This window comes from Zingiber officinale, chromosome 9B (assembly GCF_018446385.1).
Source record: "Zingiber officinale cultivar Zhangliang chromosome 9B, Zo_v1.1, whole genome shotgun sequence".
In the NCBI taxonomy this organism is placed as follows: Eukaryota; Viridiplantae; Streptophyta; class Magnoliopsida; order Zingiberales; family Zingiberaceae; genus Zingiber; species Zingiber officinale.
The window spans coordinates 34258310-34277762 of NC_056003.1; the positions used below are offsets into that span (position 1 = coordinate 34258310).

The following is a 19453-nucleotide window of genomic DNA, read 5'->3' on the forward strand; positions in this document are numbered from 1 at the left end:
AATTGGACTCGGTGGAGGTATACCATGTTGGTGCAACATCCCTCAGGTCAAGGTTGACCTGGTTAACCAAGCTGAGTCTTGGTTTGGGTTTAGATGTTTGACAATAAGATATTGATTGAAGAAGAGTCAAGTAGGTCAAGGTTGACCGGATACTTGACTGGGAAGTCCTAACTGAGATGTTAGGCAGAATGAGAGTCCTGGTGAGTGAAGCCAGGCAGAAGGAAAGTCCTAGTGAGTGAAGCTAGGTGAAAGTCCTGGTGAGTGAAGCCAGGCAGAAGGAAAGTCCTAGTGAGTGAAGCTAGGTGAAAGTCCTGGTGAGTGAAGCCAGGCAAGAGGAAATCCAGATGGGTCAAAGGGATTGACCAGACATCTGGTGGAAGTCCAAGTAGGTCAAGGGAGTGACCGGATACTTGGCACGAAGATAAAAGTCCAAGTGGGTCAAAGGGATTGACTGGACACTTGGTGGGGAGTCTTAGCAGGTCAAGGGAGTGACCAAATGCTAGGCATGATGTACCAACAGGTCAAGGTTGACCGGATGTTGGTTTGAGAGGCTTGGGACTTGGTTTTGGGCAAAAACCAAGAGCTGGATCGATCAGTGGATCGATTCAGGCCTTTCTCAGCGAACAGAGAGCCTCTGGATCGATCAGTGGATCGATCCAGAGGTCCCAATCGATCAGTGAATCGATTGGGACGCTGCTGCTTCGTGCGATAAGCGCTGGATCGATCCGTGGATTGATCCAGGCGTTTTTCCAGAGCACAGAGGCGCTCTGGATCGATCCAAAGCCTCCCCGATCGATTGGGAATAATCGAATCGATCGGGATCCGACCGTTGGCGTCGATAAAGGCCGCAGGCGCACGATTCCTTCGGCACTTCTTCACCAATTCATTTCAGATCTTCACCAGCTCCTCCACAGCTCTTCTCAAGCTCGAGATCGCCAGTTCTTGAAGGTTCTTGGAGGCTCTTCCAAGTCAAGAGGCGGATCAAAGCAAGAAGAAGAAACTAGGGCTAGGGTTTGTGCACTCATTGTAAGCTTGTAAGCTTGTATTTCTTTACTACCCTTTCTTCTTCTTGTATTGAGTCTTGTAGGGCTTCTCCGCCCTTGGTAGTTACCATAAAGGAGAGTTTATTCATAGTGGAGGGTGTGTGTGTTGGTGTGGATCCTTGGACTAGTCACCTCTTGTGAGGTGGATACCAAGTAAACCAACCGTGTTAGCGTTGTGTGAGTGTTTCTGTATTTTCCGCTGCACATCTTCGAAGAAACAAGCAACGCCGACCACCGAGCGAAAGCGACGAGCTATTCACCCCCCCCCCCTCTAGCTACTTTTGGTACTAATAAGTGGTATCAGAGCGAGGCCGCTCTTCACAGGAATCATCGCCGGAAGGGTCAAGCATAACAAGAAGAGCTAGAGGGTGAAGAAGTTGAAGCAAAATTGTCAAAGTCAAAGAAATTCAAAAGCTCAACTTCTACAATGGAATTCCGAGATGGGCTCGGATTCGACACGAGGGTGGCTCCACCATATACTTCCACGAGCTTCGATTCTTGGAAATCAAGAATCGAAAATTTTGTTATGATGGAGATAGAGCAATGGTTTGCTCTTATGGAAGGCTTCAAGGCTCCAACAAACTCCAAGGGCAAGCTTCTCAAGAAAAGCAAATGGAGCTCAGAGCAAGTCCAAAGGTGCGAGGCAAATGACAAAGTGACCAAGCTTTTGGTAAATTTATTGCCAAGCATCATCCTTTGCAAAATTGGAGAATTTGAAGATGCAAAGGATTTATGGAGCAAATTGGCCAAGCTTCATGAAGAGATCCCCTCCACTGTATAAGAGCAAGAAGTATCCGGAGAGGGTGACTCTTTGGAGCAAGACCAAGAGGAGGACTCCAAGGTTGAGAGATGCTCAACCTCCGAAGAAGAAATCCAAGAAGACGTTTCATCCTCAAGGGAATGCAACGAAGGGAACAAGGAGGGAGCATACTCCTTGTTTCATATTCAAGATGATGAAGCCTCCACCTCTAGGATTGAGGGGGAGCAATTCTTGGTGACACCGGATCAAGAAGAAGGAGAAGCTTCTACATCCGGGTCAAGAGAAGAAGAGGAGGAAGAAGCTTCTACCTCCACAAGTCAAGAAAAATCAAATGGAGGGGAATCAAGGTTCGATCAAGAGGAAGCTTCCACCTCCGGATCCAAAGGAAAAGATGCCACCCCTACAAGCAAAGGTATAAATATTTCAATTAATAATAAAAATCATATTATATGCTTTGAATGTAGGGAACATGGGCACTACAAGAGCAAGTGTCCTAAATCGGCCAAGAAGAAGGGCCAAGTGGCACCTAAAGGCAAGGAGAAGCTCAAGGAGACCATTCCCGGAACAAAGAAGAGCAAGAAGCACATTGTGTGCTTCTTGTGCAACCAAAAGGGACATTACCGAAGTCAATGCCCCAAGGGGAAGAAGATGGTCAAGGCTCAAGGAGGCATTAGTCAAGGGGGAGCCTCCAAGGTAAAGAAGAAGGTAACATTTATTGAGCCTATCCCTTCACATTATGGTAAAAAGCATGATAGTTCTAATTTTTATCATTTTAATGCAATTTACCACAAGAATAGAAAGCATGAGGGCTTTAAGGAAAAACATGTGGCCCTACATGCCAAAACCACCCAACCTAAGGTTAGGAAGGTAGATAGACACTTGGGCGGAAACACTAAGGATAATAGATACAAGCCCAAGAATAAAAATGCTCATGGATCAAATGAAAAATCAAATACTAAGGACTTAGTGAGGGAAAATCAAGTCTTGAGGTCAAGACTTGATAAATTAGAAAAGACCCTAAAAAAATTGGAAAATATCCTATTAGGGCAAAATGAGCATAATCTAGGTTTAGGGGTACAAAAGCCATCAAATGGCCATAGAGGTTTGAGATACAAACCTAAAGCAAAAAGGGATGTGCCTAGTTATCATAGGGTTCCATATAGTTATGGAACAAACCCTAAGTCTAGAGGTCAAGTCAAGGATACAAGGGAAGATATTCCTAGAAGTATCTTTGCAACCAAAGTGACTAAGACTTCTAAGAAGTCTAAGAAAGTCACTAACAAGGTCACAAGGGAAGCTATTCCTAGAGTTGACCTAAAAAATGTGACCAAGGCTTCTAAGAAGTCCAACAAGGTCACTAGGAAGGTATCTAGGGAAGTTATCCCTAGTGAGTACCAAGAGCATCCAAGGAGTACCAATAGGTGTTGGGTTCCTAGGAGTATCTTCTCTACCCCATAGATGGGTTAGAGAGTGTCAACTCCGATTAGAAGGGTAGTTAACCCAACTTTGAGGAAATTGACACTCAAGGAGCATTTTCAAGGTTTTTGTTAACCTTTGAAAATGAAATGGAACTATTATTTACTCCTTGAAAGAGTAACATGTGTCTATTGGTGGAAAAATTGATTTTATCTTAAAATGGCACAAATTAGAAAAATATAAGAAATACCAAGTTGGGACTTTGGTATTTTCTTAGTGCTACTCTTGTGGAAAAATGAAATATGCCAACATTTGAGGATATGTTTAATTTTTAAGTGGCATAAACAAATCAAGAGAAATAAGAAATGTCAATTTAGGTTTTGGCATTTCTTTGAAGCATTTAGGGCAATCTAGGTTTAATGTTTTAAATTAAAACAAGTGGTATCGTTTTAAGTTAAAACAAGTGGTATATTTTGAGTTTAGCTAAGTGATTAAGGATATTTAGATAGGTAATCTAGGTATATTTTATTTATGCTAAACCTTGCCATGATTGTTTGTCCATCATATGCCATGACATCATGTCTATTTTTGAATTCATTGTTTTATTATGAAAAATCCAAAAATACCATGTCATGACATTCATACATCATGTAGTAATAGGATATTTTCTTTTGAAAATTATTTTCTTTTGATGTATGCCATAACATAATCATGCATTAAGTTTAATTCCTTGTAATTAAGGACGAATGGCATTTAACAACAATTATTGACAAGTGACATCCTAGGTGGATGTCTAATATCTCTAGAATGCCTAGATAGATATGCATGATCCCTAGATTAGAGCAAAACCAAAATCTCACATCTCACAAGGACTATAAGGTGACTTGTACATGTTTTAGTGTACATTAGATACAAGTGAGATGTTAGGAAGATGAACAAAACTCAAGATGTTGATTTAGTGCATTCTTTTGAGTTTTAGGTTCATCAAAACACATAGTTATGTGTTTTCCCATCATTGGGAAAGCTAATGTACAAGTCATGTGCATTATGCCCAAGGAACATGATGGGATATTGGTTTTGAAAATGTTTTTAAAATGTTTTTTGAAAACCTTGGTGAAGGCTATCTTTTGATAGTAATCACCATTGAATAGTTAGACACAAACTTGAAGAAAACACTAAAGTTTTTACAAGTTTTCAAGTTTTTGTCAATCTATGAAAATATGGTGTATTTTCATAGAAAGCTATTTTTCCATGATTAAGTATGCCCTAAATAATGTCTACACGAAATTTCATGATTTTTGAATTTTTGTAGAATTTTCTAGGGGTTTCTGAAGTTGACTGAAATGGAATTTCAGCAACTATCAGAGCTCCGATCGATCCATGGATCGATTGGAGTGCCTGAATCGATCCGTGGATCGATTGGAATACAATCCAGAAGCTCGCTGGATCGATCAGCCGATCGATCCAGGTAGTCTGAATCGATCAGTGGATCGATTCAGAAAGGTTCAATCGATTGGAACCCAACTCCAATCGATCCAAGGTGCTGATTTTAGCTAGGAAGGCCTGATTTCAGCATTTTGAACCTGTTTTAGTCTACGTAACCATTCCAAACCCCTCAATACACATTTGTGTACATAAAAAGGGTGTTTTCGTGTTGAAAACAAGGATGGATTGGTTAAGGAAGGCTAAGTTGAAGTTTAGGTTGAGGTTTGTTTCAAATTTTGAACATTTGAACCTCAAAACTTCTAAATTTGGGTTTCCTAAAGGTTTAGGGATTCCAAGTCATTGTTGGTGCAATGACAGAAGTTACCACCATGTCTTTAGGGGGAGGGACTCTTTAAAGACATGAAAAATTATTTTTCATGAACCTTGGAAGGTGGTTAACCTTCCGTTAAGAACATGCTCAAGGTTGAGCGTTTGAACCTTAATGGGGAGTGGATATCCTCATTGTTCAAGTGGTTTCCAGTGGATAATGCTCAAGGATGGACATTTGCCTACATTGGGGGAGAATGTAGGGTTAAGGATAATGAAGGGTAATGGGATCTTCATTATCGTGTTGATCACAATGAGTGAAGTTGTGATCACGATGAGCAACTCTTTAGGGGGAGAGTTTTTCAACAATGGATTTGTTGATGTGTGCCCAATATTGAGGCATGGATTGATGTGTGCTAAAGGCTGGGTTGATGTGTTCCAATAGGGGGAGAATGAAATGACTTGTGAAAGGGAGTAAGTTAGGCTTTCATTACCTAAGAGGGAGTTTGCCCTCTTAGGGGGAGAATGAAGAGCTTAACTTCTGCTTTCATTACCTAGTGGCATGAAGAATGAGGCTATGGGATTAGCCTAACTTACATGTGGGATTGTAAGTGTTATTGTGGTATTGTCAAACATCAAAAAGGGGGAGATTGTTGGTGCAACATCCCTCAGGTCAAGGTTGACCTGGTTAACCAAGCTGAGTCTTGGTTTGGGTTTAGATGTTTGACAATAAGATATTGATTGAAGAAGAGTCAAGTAGGTCAAGGTTGACCGGATACTTGACTGGGAAGTCCTAACTGAGATGTTAGGCAGAATGAAAGTCCTGGTGAGTGAAGCCAGGCAGAAGGAAAGTCCTAGTGAGTGAAGCTAGGTGAAAGTCCTGGTGAGTGAAGCCAGGCAGAAGGAAAGTCCTAGTGAGTGAAGTTAGGTGAAAGTCCTGGTGAGTGAAGCCAGGCAAGAGGAAATCCAGATGGGTCAAAGGGATTGACCAGACATTTGGTGGAAGTCCAAGTAGGTCAATGGAGTGACCGGATACTTGGCACGAAGATAAAAGTCCAAGTGGGTCAAAAGGATTGACCGGACACATGGTGGGGAGTCTTAGCAGGTCAAGGGAGTTACCAAATGCTAGGCATGATGTACCAACAGGTCAAGGTTGACCGGATGTTGGTTTGAGAGGCTTGGGACTTGGTTTTGGGCAAAAACCAAGAGCTGAATCGATCAGTGGATCGATTCAGGCCTTTCTCAGCGAACAGAGAGCCTCTGGATCGATCAGTGGATCGATCCAGAGGTCCCAATCGATCAGTGAATCGATTGGGACGCTGCTGCTTCGTGCGATAAGCGCTGGATCGATCCGTGGATTGATCCAGGCGTTTTTCCAGAGCACAGAGGCGCTCTGGATCGATCCAAAGCCTCCCCGATCGATTGGGAATAATCGAATCGATCGGGATCCGACCGTTGGCGTCGATAAAGGCCGCAGGCGCACGATTCCTTCGGCACTTCTTCACCAATTCATTTCAGATCTTCACCAGCTCCTCCACAGCTCTTCTCAAGCTCGAGATCGCCAGTTCTTGAAGGTTCTTGGAGGCTCTTCCAAGTCAAGAGGCGGATCAAAGCAAGAAGAAGAAACTAGGGCTAGGGTTTGTGCACTCATTGTAAGCTTGTAAGCTTGTATTTCTTTACTACCCTTTCTTCTTCTTGTATTGAGTCTTGTAGGGCTTCTCCGCCCTTGGTAGTTACCATAAAGGAGAGTTTATTCATAGTGGAGGGTGTGTGTGTTGGTGTGGATCCTTGGACTAGTCACCTCTTGTGAGGTGGATACCAAGTAAACCAACCGTGTTAGCGTTGTGTGAGTGTTTCTGTATTTTCCGCTGCACATCTTCGAAGAAACAAGCAACGCCGACCACCGAGCGAAAGCGACGAGCTATTCACCCCCCCCTCTAGCTACTTTTGGTCCTAACATACCATAGCCTAGGGATAATCGGGGGTGGAGAAGGAGAATGCGCCATGAGACAGAAGATGGAAATCAAAGATCGAAAGGGAGAAAGACAAAAGAACTTACTAGAGAAAGATCGTTGTTGAGGAGTAGAGGGCAAGAAGCAGTGGAGACGAAAACTAGAGCGAAGGATACTATAAGGCAAAGGAAGAAATTAAGGGTTTAAAAACCTTATTGGCAATTGCCCCGAGCCATCCGGTCAAGGGGTTTGGAAAATGGGGCTTAATCTTGGCCGTTGAATTCAAAAAGGCATCTGTCACATTAGATCCTAACAGTCACCTGTCGTGTCACATATTCGGCGGCAAAGGATCGCGACACGTGACATTCAACCACAGGTGACATTAATGAGGAATGGAAGCATATGATTAAAAGACATGGTTGGTGTGCTTTACATTAATGGTCAGGGATTTGAACAATTTTCAAAAAATTATTGTGACATTAGCAGTAGTTAAAAAGCACTCAGCGGGGTCGGCCGCTCGAAAAAGAGGTTAAAAGAAGTTAACAAACGACTAAGTGTCATCTACGACGGATCCGAGTGACATCAACCTCAGAATATGAGTGGCCACTCGAGAAGTAAGCCAGATAAAGGCTAATAAGGATAAGAAACAGCTAAGTGTTGTTCACATCGAGTCCAAGCAGCATCAACCTCAGAACATGAGGTGGTTGATCGGGAAGAAGATCACTTTTTCGCAGAGCAAAAAGAATAGTGACTGTCACAGTCGAGCGGTGGATCTAAACCCTAGTATGTTTGATCGGGAAGAAGAGTTGCAGAACATACTAATTGTCCAGTTAATCGGACTTGTAGCCTCCTTCGACTAGACTTGAGGGGAAAACTTGTGATATGGTGATAAAGAGGAACCCCACCAAAGATGGGTCAAAGCAGGTAAGAGCGGCTGACGTGGAGGTCAAAATCAAAATAGTCAAAAGTCTAGGTTCATAGATCAGGCCAAGTTGGCCGAACGAGTCTTTAATGCCAGTCAGACATGACTGCTCGGATGACCATCCTCTGAAAACTTGCGACTGGAGTTAAAAGACAGACAGTAAATCTCCCGGACCATTGTCCCTACCAATCGGACGACATGTTTGGTCGAATAAAAGGTAGCCCTCCAACAACAAGAAAGTCGAGTGAAAGAAAATAACTCTGTTCAGTACGACCGAGCTGAGACTTCCCTACCGAGTAGCCTTCGGTAGACCTATAATGGGACCCACCTACATATCTTATCATACCCTTTTGAAAGTTTATACTATTGACAACAGAGCATATCCAACAGACAAATCGTACTTTAGAAGCTTTCAGCCTGTCACGTAAGAGATTTGTGTGCTCGCTTAAGAAAAGGTGTCAAGAATACTTTTTGATTTGTCCTTTCCTAGGACACTTTGGAAAATGTGCATATGCTTTGAGATGCATGCACAGATGCTACAATGACATTATAAAAGAAGGTTTCCACTTACAAACAGAGGTATGTGATATCTTATTATTCTACACACTCTAGCTACTATTCATACTGTTCTTCTCCACTAATCCAAGGACTGACTTGAATGTTGGAGGGTCAACACTGGGAACCCCTTCCCAGCCCAGCACTAACTCTCTTAGTTTTGCAGGACAGCGAGAAATCTCCATCAAGTCAACTGTAAAGCCACATTCCCAGCCTACAATTTTCTCTGCTTTCGGGCAGGATCAATCCCTATGGAAGAAGAAGAAGTGGAAGCAAACAAGGAGAATGTTCCAAGAGGTTTAGGGGATGACGACACCAAAAAGTTTCTTGTCAATGGGGAACAAGAAACTAAGTTAAGATGATAAACCCTTGGAACATCCCCTTTATATAGGAATCCAATCCATTATCAACTCATAGATAATAACCGATCGGATTAAAGGGTTATACACATTAAACTCACATCTAATAATCTGAAATCCAATAACCTTAAGTTAGATCACTTGACGAGTTTAAGTATCACAAGTTTCTTAAATTTAAGCTCACCTTAAGAGAAATTAAATCCAACATTTCTTACATACCATCTGAACAATTTGCTAGAACTTATCGAAAAATTCAATGCTTTTCCTCTTCCATCTGTGATTGTGTTTCCTCATTGCTATCTTCTTGATAGACCACCTTATTGTTCTACTTTCCAAGTAGCAAGATTTTGTTTTCATGCCAACTGCATAATCTTATCGTTCTACTTTAATTAGTTTCAGACATAGAAACTCAAAAATAGAGTCACGTTTTACAAAAAGTCCATCTGATTTCATCGTAAACTATAGAACTTCTTCAGTGGTCAAGAATTCAAAAAGACATAAATGGAATGTAATGGCTTGTTGGTGTCTGAATAACTTCTTAGGAGATGGTTGTAAGGGATGGCGATCGGTTCTAATCATTCGACAAGATTCTTCAGTTGTCTTTGGAAATTATTTTTGCTTCGAGAATAGATGGATTGAATGTTAAGTTAGAAATTGGAAGGTGGTGTCTATAGTTCTAGGTTAGCTAGCTAGCTTGTTTCACATACTTGTATCAATACTTGAACTTTGCTTTGTAATTGAAACATGTGGTTGTATCCAGGAACAGATCCCAAAATTTGAAATGGACTGGGAATTGGTTGAGTTTTCCAAGGACATGGAAGAGGTCCGAGTTCACTTTGTGCAATCAAGTTACTATTTCATTTTTCTATAGTTTACTGAATTTTAAATTTTTATTAAATGATTTTATTATTATTTATGAAATTATTAAGTTAATTTACTAATAGTAATTTATAATTCCTAGATATTGAAAATTTGGGGGTCATAATAAATGTTGATCATGACATTGTTAGAAAGTGTGTTGTCGAGCATCTCACGAGAGATCTTAATCTACAGTTGCTTGCCTTTGGTGTTGACGTAAGGGTATGCTGATGTGGATGACGCATCAATCCCGTTGTGGCAGCCATGACCGAGAGTGATCATATTGACGACTACACCTCCGAGGGTGAGGGCCTGGCCACAAGTGACAACAGTGAAAGAGCATGGGGATGAGTAAACAAGGCAGAGGAGGGAGGCAATATTGTCGGGGGAGGATGAGCGGAGGACGACGACGAGAGGAGTGGGGGGAGTGAGATAGAGAATTGAACCTTGATCTCGGAGTCAAAGATAAGGAAGGTAAAGACAAAGGCTACCGCCCATGGCCATAGTTGTATAGTAGATAATGAAATATTAAACATGCATGTTACAAGTTTAGTCTGAATGGATAGGAGAAAGAAAACAAATCACATTTATAATTATAATAAAAAAATAATTAAACAAATATATAGCTGAATTAAAAATAAAATTATAAGATGAAAAAAATGGATTTGTCAAAATAGCGAGGATGCAGAGATACAATAAATTTGTGAACCATATCTCCATCTTACATGTAAATTAATTTTTTATGAATTAATAAAAAAAAATTAAAACAATGCAACATATGCAAATTTTTTTCCTTCTTTTGACTATGATATTTACTTTGATAGTTGAGAATTATTAGTTTTTGATTTATTTTCTTCTTTACTTGGTACATACATGGAGCCACTCAAGCTAGACTACAACCCAAGATAGCCCTTGACTGACTCATCTCTAGTTGTATCATCTATTATCACAACCCTAGTTTATGAATTCCTTAACTTTAAACATCGTAGAAAAGACAACAAAATGCTACCAAACATCAACTTCTCATTTGCCTCTTTCTCTCATGATATGTTCATCTATTAATTTTTTTAATTGATACCAGACATTTAGCTTACGACTAATCTAGTCGGATATGTTCATCTCCCATAAAACTACCTATAGAATTTTATTATTTTTATATATGTTATAAAAGAGGGATGCTCTTTTGAGGAGATAACAATAACAATGGGCTAAATGTACACTATTTAAAGCTAATTTAGGCCCAGTCACTTAAATCGTTATTTGGGCCCAATCAAAAGCCCATGTGTTATGATTTGTTCGGGCCAACAGCTAAAGGCCTCCAGTCACCTCTCCGCAAAGAGGCGGCCGAAGGAGAGATGGCGCGGTGGCGGAGAGCCGGAGCAGGGTTTCTCCAGGCGGCGTCAACGCCGCTGTGGCAGGGGGATGCTACCCACGAATACCACCTAACGGTCCAGGCCGTCCTGAGGGAGTATACCGGGAGCCGTTACGCCGCCAAGCAGCGAGCCGCCGGCCGGATTCCCGCGGCGGTCCTCACCCGGCGCCACGGCAGTGACGACATCTCTAACACTCAGCTCCTCACCACCGACGAAAATCAAATCCGTGAGATTCTCGATCGGTCACCCTTCTTTTGCTCCACTCCCATCAAGCTCCAAGTCCGCGCCAGACCTGACTCCACCGTTGTCCTTCGATCCGGCACTGTTCTACCTATCCAGGCACGGACTCAAAAACTCTAGAATCCTATTTAGGGCCTCTTTGTTCTCTGCTTTCCATTTTTAGGTTGAGATCCTGGTTGGTGTTGAATTGTAGGTCCATAAGAGCCAGGAGACGGGGCAAATAATGAACTTGATGTTTGAATGGGCGGATGAAGGCTCGGTGTTGAAGGTTGACGTGCCTGTTATCTACAAGGGAGAGGATGCCTGCCCTGGATTGAAAAAAGGTTTGAGCTTTCTCTGGTAATTCTAGGTCTTCTCAGGCCATTTTGCTGTGCTTAGTTGTTTTTTACTTGACATTTCTTGATGGATCCTGTTAGGAACATTAACTGCAGCCACCACGGATTTATCGTTAGGTTTCATTTAAAACATATAAATTGTTATAAAATTTCTCCCCAATTAGATATGTCCAAATAATGTAATTGTTATTCATGCTCAAAGTTTGGAAACATCGTAATTGTTATAACAACATCATAATTGTTAATTATGCACAAAGTTTGGAAACATTTTCGCTAGTTGGGGTTTAACTTGTAGTGGCTAGACCACTATGAGTATACTTTCCTTTAAAGTAAACACTATTTCCTTGCTGATCTGTTAATGATTTGAGAACAGGATTGTATGAATCTGAAATGTTGTTTATGATTGAGGATTCGGTCACAAAACAATAAAACGATAACTAACTCAGACAGTATAGGTGTTTCAGCTCAAGATCAATTAACTTGACAAGATCAAGACTGAAGTAAATACAGTTAGCATGAACGAAGAGCAATAAAGGTTATTTTGAGCTTGTTCTAGCTTTTCCTGGATCTGTTCTCATTAATTGTCTCATGAAAAAGATATGTGGTTTGAATCATAGTTGTCAAAAACTGCTATTCCGTATCAGAATCAGGTTGTCCGAAAAATGCAAGTATTGACCTTATAGGATTGTTAGGACTGATGGAATCTGAATCATTGGGAAAATAAAAAAGTGAAAAATTAAATAATTTAACATAAAAAGATGATAAATGATGTTCAATCATATTAAAAAATGCATATCAGGTAACATAATAACACAATATAATAATAAAATTGATTAATTAGATTAGATATATTATTAATAATTTCATGCTATTGTTATTATTAGTTGAACCATATCATATTACTAATGCCATTATATTATTAAATCCAACATATATGTTTTAGATTATTTGTGGATATTAAGTCATACTTATCAATATAGAATCAATAGTAACCATCATCCCATTTATTAATATAAGGTTATTAAATAATATTAGATAATACCATATTAGGGTGATGAAGTGAGGGATTCAAGCTAGAATTCACAAGAGCAACAAAGATATCTTCTTCTCTTGCATCCCTTTTCTGGTATTCAATTTAAGATTGGGAAAGAGTTGGCTAAGAATGGTTAAGCTTATCAAAGACCAATTTAGTCTGACAATCTATTTCATCATTCTCATTCATGATTTTATGTGCTTTCAATCAATTTAATTTACTTTTTCATGGAGTTAATCTTTTTAAGGTAATTTCTTTGAATCTCTACTTCCTCAATACTTTACCATCAATCTAGATAAATGGATTGGATTTTGCCTATACTGATCCAACTCAGGCAATCTATATCTGGTATCAACTGATTTTGGCAACTATGGCGTGGATATTGATTCATGAAGCTAATGGATATTGACTTGAACATTTAACACTAGTTAATGATTACTTGTTGATTGATTCGAACCTATATACAATTTGTAAGGTTAAGATCCAAAGATCCTACCATTGTGATAAGAGTTATTAGGTTAATAGGATCAGTAATATAGTGCATTTAGTTTCACAATGATATTTTATCGTAAAATTTTGTCATGAGTCCTATACAAGATGTTAAAAGGTGTATATAGGTGGCATTTGATTAACACACATGCATTATGTAAGGACATAAGCAATGTATTATCATAAATACTTAAAAAAAAAAATACATCAAGAAAAAAATTTAATATACACATAATAAAATATATTTATTGACACATTCAATTCAAACTCTCAATCATATAATGCAACAATTTAAAATTGATCAAAATAACAATTTTTAAACTATCCTTAGAAACTGCATATTCCATTTAACCTTCTATATTGTATACATACTTTATAGTTAGACATTGATTTTCAAAAGAAATCATAGGCAGGAAATGAGCCTGTGTTACAACTAAAACAATTTAGTTCTTGCAATCAAGGATCATCTCTAACATTTTATGAATTCGAATGCACATCAGAGAAGGTGCTATGACAACTTGCTCTTTGAATAGGTTATCACATTTACCCTTTCTAGTGGTATATGCTGATCATTTAAATGTGTAGTTGAACCACAGTTATACAATTGAACCACATAACTAACTAGAGTGATGACTGTAATCTAAGAGTCAGGCTGTTTCATATAGCTGTGCTTTCTTTTTTCAACATTTCATTCAGTATGTTTGTAGGTGGTTATCTTCATAAGATAATAGTCAGCCTACCGTACCTCTGTCCTTCGGAACACATTCCTCAAAAAATCGAGGTGAACCTAACACATCTGGACATTGGAGATGTAGTTCTAGTGCGCGACATTGCAGTCCATCCTTCGCTGAAGCTGCTGAGTGAAATCAACGACAAGGCAATATGTAAGATCATAGCAACGAAACCGGATGAGTGAAAAACTAAGATTGGAAGAAAGGATTCTGAAATGGCAGAAGATGGAGAAGCCTAAAGAATGATACATGTTTGCCTACATATCTGTGATCTATTCATTCTCAGTTCGAGAACTTGTAATCTACTATCGAAGGGTCCCCAAGGTTAGTGTGGTGGAAGAAATGAAATCTTCCTGTTTCTTGTGTTATATTTTTTTTTTATAATCAGTAATAAACTTAGGTGACGTTTAGTTAAATGACTGGAATGACTATGGATATGAGTTTGATAGTAAAGTGGAATGAGAATGAAATCCACTTAGTTATATGGACTTGATTGATTCCCATAAATCTAGAAATCATTCCCAAATCTACAATCTAAATACTATCTTTTACTATCATTCCATTCCCTCATTCCCAAATCCACCAACCAAATATCCCCTTAATCTTTGTAGTTGATCATTGAATCTTCTGTTTTTTCAATCATATTTTATGTAGATTTATTCAGTTATTCTAACAATTGTGGAATAACTCATAATGCATTGAACCTGAGTTCCATTTATTTTATGGTTATTGGATCAAGGGTCAGAAACAACTTTATTAATACTCAATAAAAAAATTAGAGGTTGAGTAATGAATTTTTTTAATGCTTCTCTAAAAGAGTAGCAATAAGAATACTATACTTGGGGTTTGATATGGTGTCGGATCACGTGTCCAACTCCCGTGCCCTACTGGGCGTGTGGGGTATCCGGAAGTGATTTACTGGGTGTGTGGAGTATCCGGAAATGATTCGAGCGCCAATATGTATGTGAGAGTCACGGATTAAGTCACAAACGGAACTCAGACATTAAATCAGCCCTCACTATGCTTGCTATCCAACTTCTCATAAAAAAAAACTTCTCATAATTTTTTTTTTAGATTAATTATTGTCCTAGTATCTTATCTAATTTACCATTAGTGATGGATGAAGCTCCTAATTGAACTAAATAAAAATATCTATAATTTAATATGAAAATGATGATCACAGCTAATAATATGAATAGGTTCAACTTGCCTCTAAAATTCAAACTGTTTTTAATTAAAAATTTATAATTACCAAGTGACTTGAATCTAGTTCAATCAATTGCAAAAATATAATATAAGAATTAAAGAAAATTACATGATATATTGAAATTTGCTTAACTCCACTTAAATAATAAAGTCAATTTGATAATCTTCAAATATTAATCAATAGAGACACCACATATTTTGTTTTTTTTTTCTATAAATTTTTCTAGTCTAATTGAAAGGTCAATCCAATTATAAATTCTCTGTATTAATTAATTATATGTCTCAATCTTCCAATTCTTGTGGCTTTAATTGTATGCATCTAATTAAAAAATTAATGTCTTCTATTCTTGCCATCATAAATAAGTAGCCAATAATTTTAATTAAAAAATAAATAAAACCAAATTAAGTCAACGGACTTTTTAATGCATTGTGTCCTATATCAAATTAAGTATGTTACTATTGTTATTATTTTTTAAATTATAGATTCAACAAATTTACTAAATCAATTTCAAAATAATTAAACAATTCAGGCTAAAGCTCGATCAACTCAAAAATGTGTGTTTTTTTTTCAATGTTTGTTTACATTAGAGGAGAGGATTGGAGTAAAGCATAAATACAAAATAGGAGGAATGAGTAAAGTTTTATTTCACCCTCCTAGATTCACAGGTCTTAACTGTAGCACATTGTAATTTCTTTTAATAGAAAGACAACTTTAGAATATTAATTGTAAAAGGATGAGTCATTCATACTTTCAAATTTATCGTTATGATTATCATCTCATTCTTAAAAAAAAAAGATTTTTCCTTTAAGATTTTAGTATAGTAATTAGGCACTCCGGGATATCTATTATTCGAATCCCAATTATGATACACCGTAAGATATTTTTCTCGAATGAAATGACAAACTTAAGAAGTTGGCTGCTCCGAACAAACAATCATGAGTACTTCCTAATTTACATAGTGAGCGGAATGCTCCAAAATTAATCATCTCGCGAGAACTAGATATTCAATTATATAAAAAAATAAATTATTTTTAACCCTCCGACATGGTACAACAAAAACATTAGCAGACTCGCAATGTATTCAGCAGACTCACAATATCTACAACATTGCTAGAGAAAGATGCTAATTTAGTAGTTTTTCTCATTCCACTCCAGCTCACTTTCACCTCTCCTTATTCCCTTCTTTCCTATCTACTCCCTTCCATCTAACTAAAGCCTTTTTATCTAGCAAAAATAGGCGTTCAATTCTTGAATTCCAATGCTAGAAAAACCATAAACTAATACTTTCATTAAATCAAGGACTAAGTAAACACTAAGTACATGTAAACAAATTCTATCAAATGCTACCAAACAAGATGACAAAAAAGTACATGTAAACAAATTCTATCAAATGCTACCAAACAAGATGACAAAAAAAAAAAAAAATCAAGACAAAACTACCATAAATTATTTATAATAAAGATTGACTTCCACACCAATCATAAAATACAATATCCTCTTATTTTTTTAAAAAAGAATAATAAAAGAAAGTTTAATACTATGTTCCACACTCCAACAAAAAAGCATACAAAGGAGTTCATAGTTGATTTCTTTTTTCCATAGAACAATATACTGAAGAATCAGAAAGAACTCATTCTCTTGACAAAGACTTCACACGCTTCTTGGAAAATCTCTAAGATCATGCTTCCCTCTTTCTCCTTTACTGCCTTTATTTTAATCAAATTATACACCTACTTCATTCTTCCATTTCCATGCAAAACTCATGATAAACTTCCACACCAATCATTTGCATCCTCAGTCATTGTCAGCACCTCCCACATGTTTACATAATCAAATTTTTGTACCCAAATTATCAACAAAGTCAATGGATGCGTTTGTCAAACCGCAAATAATTAAGAGTGCTTAATATGGTCAACTCCATCTCACTTGCACATGCTCTCCTCCTGCTTTGTATAAGAACCCCCATCCCCGCAACACATTGCAACACACTCCATCTCTCCATTTGAGTGAGTCGAAGAAATGGAAGGCTCATTGGAAGAGGGCTATGAAATAATGGCACACTTCATGGAGCAAGGTTTCGATGATCCAAGCTTTAAGGTCCCAGTTTGGTCTTCTGCTACTGCTGATTCATCTTCTTCTTATTGCTATTATTACCCATCAGAAGTCGAAAACTTTGATTCTTATGGAGGATTCTGTACTCCACATTTTGGGCATGGTGATGGTTTTTATCTGAATGAATCAGATGTAATTCCACAAAATTCAGAGCCAGCAATTTGTGTCACTGCAATTGGAGATTTGGCTCGTTTCAGTGAGGATGCAAGCAGAGACGACATTGGACAGCCTGTTCCTCCTCCTCAGGATCCAGCAGTTTGTGTCACTGCAATTGGAGATTTGGCTCATTTCAGTGAGGATGCAAGCAGCGACGACATTGGACAGCCTGTTCCTCCTCAGGATCCAATTCTGCAGATTAAGAGAAAGCGTAGAGATTCAAAAGACGATGTCTCCTCCAAAACCTCAAGGAAGGCTGAGGTTTCATGGAATGTAAGTATGAAAAGCCTAAGCTGTAAGGAGAAAGCTCAATTTACACTCACGAATCTATTTAGACGAGTTAGATTAAAATGCAGGCTGAAAAGAGTGCACCTTTGAAGAAAGGCCAGAAGAGGACTTGGACTTGTGACAAAGAAGACAACAATGTGAACAAGACCTGCAGCTACAGCTCTGAAGTTGTCGATGGAAGACAGGTAGCAGAACAAGCACCATCAACTAATCCACAAAGTCTATATGCGAAGGTAAATTTTATGGCATGAAAAACCAAAATTATAGAAGAATAATATGCTAACTATTGTTTCTTTAATACAGAAAAGAAGGGAAAGAATCAACACGAGACTGAAAATTTTGCAGAATCTGGTTCCTAACGGAACTAAAGTAAGTTTCAGACGTATGTTTTCAAACAACATAAGAATATGTAAACTACTGTAATTTGGTAAACTGATTAGCGAAATCAAACAGGTTGACATAAGCACAATGCTGGAGGAAGCTGTCCACTATGTAAAGTTCTTGCAGTTACAAATAAAGGTAAATAGAACCACAAAATTCAAATTATGTTAAATATGAACTGAATGCAGCAAACTAATGTAGAAATTAAAACTTAAGTTTGTAAAAGCACTTGAACTGAGTCTGTTCTTTCCTCTGAATATGCTAAGTGCAGCTCTTGAGCTCGGATGAACTATGGATGTATGCTCCAATCGCTTACAATGGAGTCAACATAGGACTTGACCTAAAGACCATTCCACAACTGGAAGAGAAGTAGGAAGCTAGAAGAATGCTCTGAGATTATATAAGCTAACACTTGCAGACACTGGTTCTTTTCCTGAGTAATACTAGGCCACTAAACAATAGTAAAATTGTGAGAATATTTAGTTGTTTAACTCTTCTTTTCATAAAATCCTGATTTTAGTATTGGGAAGGAATTAATTCATCCACCATCCGGTTTGTATTAACTTTCAAATGGGGGTGAAATATTAATCTATAGAGTAAAGAAATGTAAATGCTTGCCTTTTTAAATTGGTTAAACACTATTTGAGTCTTGATGTGTTGCTCAGAATTGTTCAGTGAGAATTGCAGAGTTAGACCGACAGTTGGAAGAGTGGAATGATGTAGTGTTAGTTTCTTGATATTTTTTTGAATAAAAGGATAATTTTTCTACAATCAGAAAAGGAATGTGATAAAAGATTTTGTAGAACACTGAAATCAAAATCTACAGAGTAAACATCTCCAGTTTTTGGACTTGTAGCACGACCAAGAAGAAAAGAAGACTTCATACCTCTCTCAGCAGATTCAAGAGGAGACGGTTGCGGGATCCCATGCTCCCCCCGCCCTGACGACGAGGCCGAGGAGCACCAAAGCCGGATCTCAATGAGGCGAGGCGGAAGTCCACGGATCGGACCTTGTACGGTAAGAGAAGAGTTCTGAGAGAGAAAGATGGTTAAGGGCTTGTAAATGGGTCGTACTTTGACAGCCCAGATGCTGGCCCATGATATGAATAAATATAATATAATATATACTATTTTAAACCATTTTAAATTAATTTTAATCGACCAAATTTAATAATGAATATTTTTTATATAAAAGTATTTTATATATAGTATTTGACCTAGTCAATTAATAAAATAATTTTTTAAAAATATATATATATATATATATGGAGCGTACTTTTGATTTCTATGACTTTTAATCTATAATCTAATTGCTATTTTTTATAACAAATAATTGCAATTAACTCTTTAATTGTTCTTTTTAAAATTTTTTCTTTGTTTCTATTAATAGTATTCATGTTAAATAATAAATCGAGTTTGTAATAAAAGTCATTCTTTAAATAACTAAATTGCAGGGCTATTTAAGTAAAGTTGGATGACTTCTCCCCGAACT

General features: G+C 37.9%; 2 protein-coding genes and 1 long non-coding RNA gene across 3 annotated transcripts; 2 read left to right on the forward strand and 1 right to left on the reverse strand.

The window, feature by feature from the left end:
- Positions 1-10934: 10934 nt before the first annotated feature.
- LOC122023689 (50S ribosomal protein L25-like) lies at positions 10935-14302 on the forward strand. Its single transcript, XM_042581948.1, has 3 exons — positions 10935-11329; positions 11424-11553; positions 13795-14302. The coding sequence occupies exons 1-3, from the start codon at positions 10973-10975 to the stop codon at positions 14001-14003; spliced, it is 696 nt and encodes a 231-aa protein (XP_042437882.1). The 5' UTR covers positions 10935-10972; the 3' UTR covers positions 14004-14302.
- Positions 14303-16506: 2204 nt separating this feature from the next.
- Positions 16507-18990, reverse strand: LOC122023690. Its single transcript, XR_006123178.1, has 3 exons — positions 18849-18990; positions 17666-17802; positions 16507-17485 (listed from the first exon to the last, which is right to left on the reverse strand). It is a non-coding gene; the product is annotated as an uncharacterized LOC122023690 (long non-coding RNA).
- On the forward strand, positions 17045-18651 carry LOC122023688 (transcription factor bHLH139-like). The gene is made up of 5 exons (XM_042581947.1): positions 17045-17566; positions 17650-17814; positions 17885-17950; positions 18035-18100; positions 18234-18651. The coding sequence occupies exons 1-5, from the start codon at positions 17045-17047 to the stop codon at positions 18333-18335; spliced, it is 921 nt and encodes a 306-aa protein (XP_042437881.1). The 3' UTR covers positions 18336-18651.
- Positions 18991-19453: the final 463 nt, after the last annotated feature.